This window comes from Carlito syrichta, unplaced genomic scaffold (assembly GCF_000164805.1).
Source record: "Carlito syrichta isolate Samal-C Ts95f unplaced genomic scaffold, Tarsius_syrichta-2.0.1 Scaffold308579, whole genome shotgun sequence".
NCBI lineage: Eukaryota > Metazoa > Chordata > Mammalia > Primates > Tarsiidae > Carlito > Carlito syrichta.
In genome coordinates, this window is record NW_007252675.1 from 957,827 (window position 1) to 962,086 (window position 4,260).

Below are 4,260 nucleotides of genomic sequence, written 5' to 3' on the forward strand. Positions count from 1 at the left end.
GCCACTGCACTCCAGTCTGGGTGACAGAGTGAGACTCCAACTCAAAAAAAAAAAAGAGAACACCTAATGACAAGAGTTACTGGGTACTGTAACATGTATTCATAAGAGAACAAATTAGAACTGAGAAGGAGTGATCAGTGACACAGAGAGAAAGCCAAGAGTGTGGCACCCTAGTAACCAAGTGGATAACTTTGTTAAGGAGGCAAAGTTGAGAAGTTAGATTGGCAAGATGAAAACTGAAAGTCATCACTGGATTTAGTGATGTGGTGGACTAGCAGGGGTGATGGTTATATTAGAATGTATTCAAAGAAGAAAAATGTTCAATAGTAAATCTAGACAATTTGTTCAAGAAATTATGCTGAAAAGGCCAGGAGAGAAATGAGGCAGTAGGTGAAAGGGTAAGAAGAATCTTAAGACTTCTTTTTTAAAGATGGAAGAAATAACAGACAAATGCTATAGTGATGGTTACAACAGAGAGGGGGAAATTGAAGATACAACACTGAAAATAAGTACTGCCATAGCATTACCCTTAAAGGAAACAAGAGCAAATGGAATCTGACACAGAGTAAAGGGGGTTGGTGTTAGCCAGGAGAACAGACAATTTAATTCTAGTAAAGAAGAGAAGACATATACATTCATAAATGCAGGTAGATGAACAGATGTTACAAAGGAAGTTTATGAAAATTCTCTCCCAACTGTAACAACTTCCTCAGAGAAACAGGGAGTAAGTTCATCAACAGAGTGTGAGATAGGGCAGAAAGTATTATAGTATACACTTAAAGAGAAAAGAAAAAGTATAAAATAGTAGTCTAAGAGTGGGAGAATGAATGAACCCAAGAAATATAGTATGATTGATTTAAAGTAGAATTAGATGGCTGGGCTTCCCCCACATAGATTTGGCCCATGGGTGCAGGTAAATACATGGAGTAGCTGGAGAATTAGAGATAACCAGAATATTGGTAGTGAAACAAGCACAATTAAGGGAGAGACCAGCAAAGGAACAGAGAGCATGCAAGAGAGTGATAATGATGACTGACAATGAAAAAGCAGAGTAAGAAGGAAGTGACTACATGAAGGGAATAACAGAGAATGAAAAGGTGACGGGACCAGTAGATCCACGTTGATCATGGTGGAGTCTGTATATTAAAAAGAGTGAGGTCAAAAAAATAGAGTCATATTTGGAAAGCAAGCTACTAAAGGTAAAATTATTATAAAAGTTCAAGAATTACTATGACTAGAACCAGATCCTTGGGATTCCTACACCTAATAAGAAACTTCAGTACAAAGTAAAATGAGAATCCACGTTAGATTTAAATTGCAGGATTAAAGGTAGATGATGAAATGAAGGCTAGGAATCTCTAATTTTTTTTCTGTATGACTAGAGAAAATTAATTCCAAATTTAAGGAAAACAGTAACTCAGGTTAAAAAAAAGAGAGAATGCAATCTGATTGCTAAAATAGTTTTTTTTTTTAAACTCCATCACTTTATTATTTTCTATAATATCAAATTTGGCCACTTAATTGCTCAGTGTATTCATGAAATCTAGAGTTCTACACTTCTCTTTCTGTTTACATAGTTAAATGTGTACAGTAACTTAAACTAAAATTAAGTACCATTTTCTTTAGTTTATTCCTTGATGCCATGATTAATAATTTCTTTATTTCCCAAACATAGAGAAATCATTACTTAAAAAAAACAAGCTTTCACATTTAAAGATGTCACAGCAAGCCATCACCCAAACAGGTAAATATCTATTTGCATATACTTCACCTACTTTTCTTTTCAAAGCCAGCTGTAAAACTTAGCTTTACATTCAATCTGTTAAACAGTAAAGCACACAATTAAAACGGTACTTGTTGGTACCCTAAAAAAATGAGTCTTGGTTTTCACTCGGAAGGGAAAAAATAAACCATACAACATATATCAAAATCTAGTAAATTAATAGCAAGTATGAATGACAACAGTTATTTACTCACCTCTTTAATAGCATCTTCATTCGGGAGCACAGAACATAAGCATGTGATATAGGCTTGCTGAAAAGATGACACATTTGAAATTTCTTTAGATTCTGCACATAGTTTTGATAAAGCAGTAGCCTGGGGGATGCAGTTAGATTTCAACAAATGTTTTATTCGCATTTGCAGAAAGGAAGGTCCTTCTTGTGCGATCAATTTATTGACTAGAAAAAAGGAAAAGGAAAAGTTTGATAACATACCATATAACATGTCGGATTTGTTTAAGATGAAAGCTTGATATCTTTTGTTGTTGTTCATTTGTTTTTAGTTAATGAAAATTCAGTTGAGCTGGGAGCAGTGGCTCAAAACCACTTTAAGAGGCCGAGACAAGGACTGCCTGAGCCCAGGAGTTTGAGACCAGCCTGGACAACATGATGAGGCCTCGTCTCTACAATAAAATAAAATAATTAGCCAGGTGCAGTGGTGCATGCTTGGAGTCCCAGCTACTTGGAAGGCTGAAGTGGAAGGATCCCCTGTGCCTAGCAGGTTAAGGTTGTGGTAGCCGTGATTGTGCCACTGCACTGCAGCCTGGGCAATAGATTGAGGCTCTGACTCAAAAAGAAAACAAAAAAAAAAAAAAAAAATCAGTTGATATAAATGGGAAGTTTATTCTGGTCTCAATAATCATCTAATAGAGACGAGAAAAAAATAAGTTAATTTTGTGAATGACTCCCACATCAGCTGGTAGTTTTATTTTGAATAGTAATCTTTTTAATAAAGCTACCAATATTTTATTTAAATTAATTATCTGACCTTCTCCTCCTTCACTTTCTAATAAGGATAATAAGGATAAGTATCAGCATAAATGAAAGAAATACGTGTAAAAGGGTTCTCTGGTCAAATCAGTTTGCTTCAAGTAACCTACATAATATTAACTAGCAACTGAACACTTAGGAAGTAGCCTACGTAATATTAACTATCAACTGAACACTTATGAAGTACCAAGTTTTAAGGTGAATGATTTTATATACCTCTCATTTATTCTTCACACCACCACCAAGGCAAGTATTATTATCCCCAGTTTAAGATTAGGAAAATTAATATTCAGAGAAGTTAGGTAACTTGCCAAGGATTCCAAAGCCAGTGGTGCTCTTTCCTCTAAACCCGGCATTTCTCAAAGTGTGTTCCACCGACCAAAACACCTGAGAGATAGTCCTAGAAAAAAAAAGGATTCCTTGGTCAAATCTCTGAACAGTCCTGCAATAAAGAAAACTGTTCACTTTTATTTAACCCAATGTTTCCTAAACTGATTTGACCAGAGAACCCTTTTACACGTATTAGTAGCCTGTAAAACATATGTTCCTGGTTCAGTACACACTTTGGAAAATGCTGCTCTGAGCAGTATTGAATATTAAGCACCTGAGCACTGATTGTACACTGTTCTGGGCAAACCCTTGATTTTTGAATAGTTAATATTCAACAAGTACACGACACCAATAAATAGTATTACTTAAAGAATAGACATGGGAATGCTATGTGTCAAGTCTAGTGGTGAGTAAACAAACTGCTTCAGGGTGGTAATGTAAAACAGTATTCCTCAGACTTGAAAATGCCTTCTGAATGACCTAAGGAACTTATTAAAATAGACAGGCATGGTGGTACGTGCCTATAGTCCCGGCTACTCAGGAGTCTGAGGAGGGAGGATCACTTGAGCCCAGGAATTAGAGGCTGTAGTAAGTTGTGACCATGCCACTGTAATCCCATCTGGGCGACAGAGACCCTAAGTTTTAAAAACAAAGATTCTGATTGACTAGGTCTGGGATGGAACCTGAGTTTTTTGCTTTGCTAACAAGCTCCCAGGTTATGCCCATGCTAATAGATCTGTGGATATATACTATATGGAGTAGCCATGATCTATACTAAGAATAACCAACTCACTGGCCCAATTTTAACTACATACCAGAACCAACTATAAAGCTCCAAAAATCATGTAACACACACACACACACACACACAGAGCCTTCCAAGGAGCCAGAATACAGGCACGCCTTTTTTTGTTTTTGTTTTTTTATTATAGAGATGAGATCTTGCCAATTTGCCCGGGCTCATCTCAAACTCACAGGCTCAGGCAATCCACTTCCTCGCCTCCCAAGGTGTTGGGATTACAGGCTGAGCCACCGAGCCTGGCCTAAAAATTATATTTTTAAATTATCTTTTTAAAAATTATGTTTGAAGCCGGGCTCGGTGGCTCAGTCTGTAATCCCAGCGCTTTGGGAGGCTGAGGTGAGTGGATTGCCTGAGCCC

At 36.9% G+C, this 4,260-nt stretch overlaps 1 protein-coding gene across 1 annotated transcript in view; it reads right to left on the minus strand.

Annotated features, from left to right (window-relative positions):
* The window catches only part of RLF (rearranged L-myc fusion), a 60,949-nt gene that overhangs the window by 41,507 nt on the left and 15,182 nt on the right, over positions 1-4,260 (minus strand). The window contains exon 4 of the mRNA XM_008065506.1: positions 1,978-2,180. Coding sequence (XP_008063697.1) covers positions 1,978-2,139 — 162 coding nt within the window. The 5' untranslated portion in view covers positions 2,140-2,180. The remainder of the gene's footprint in view (positions 1-1,977; positions 2,181-4,260) is intronic.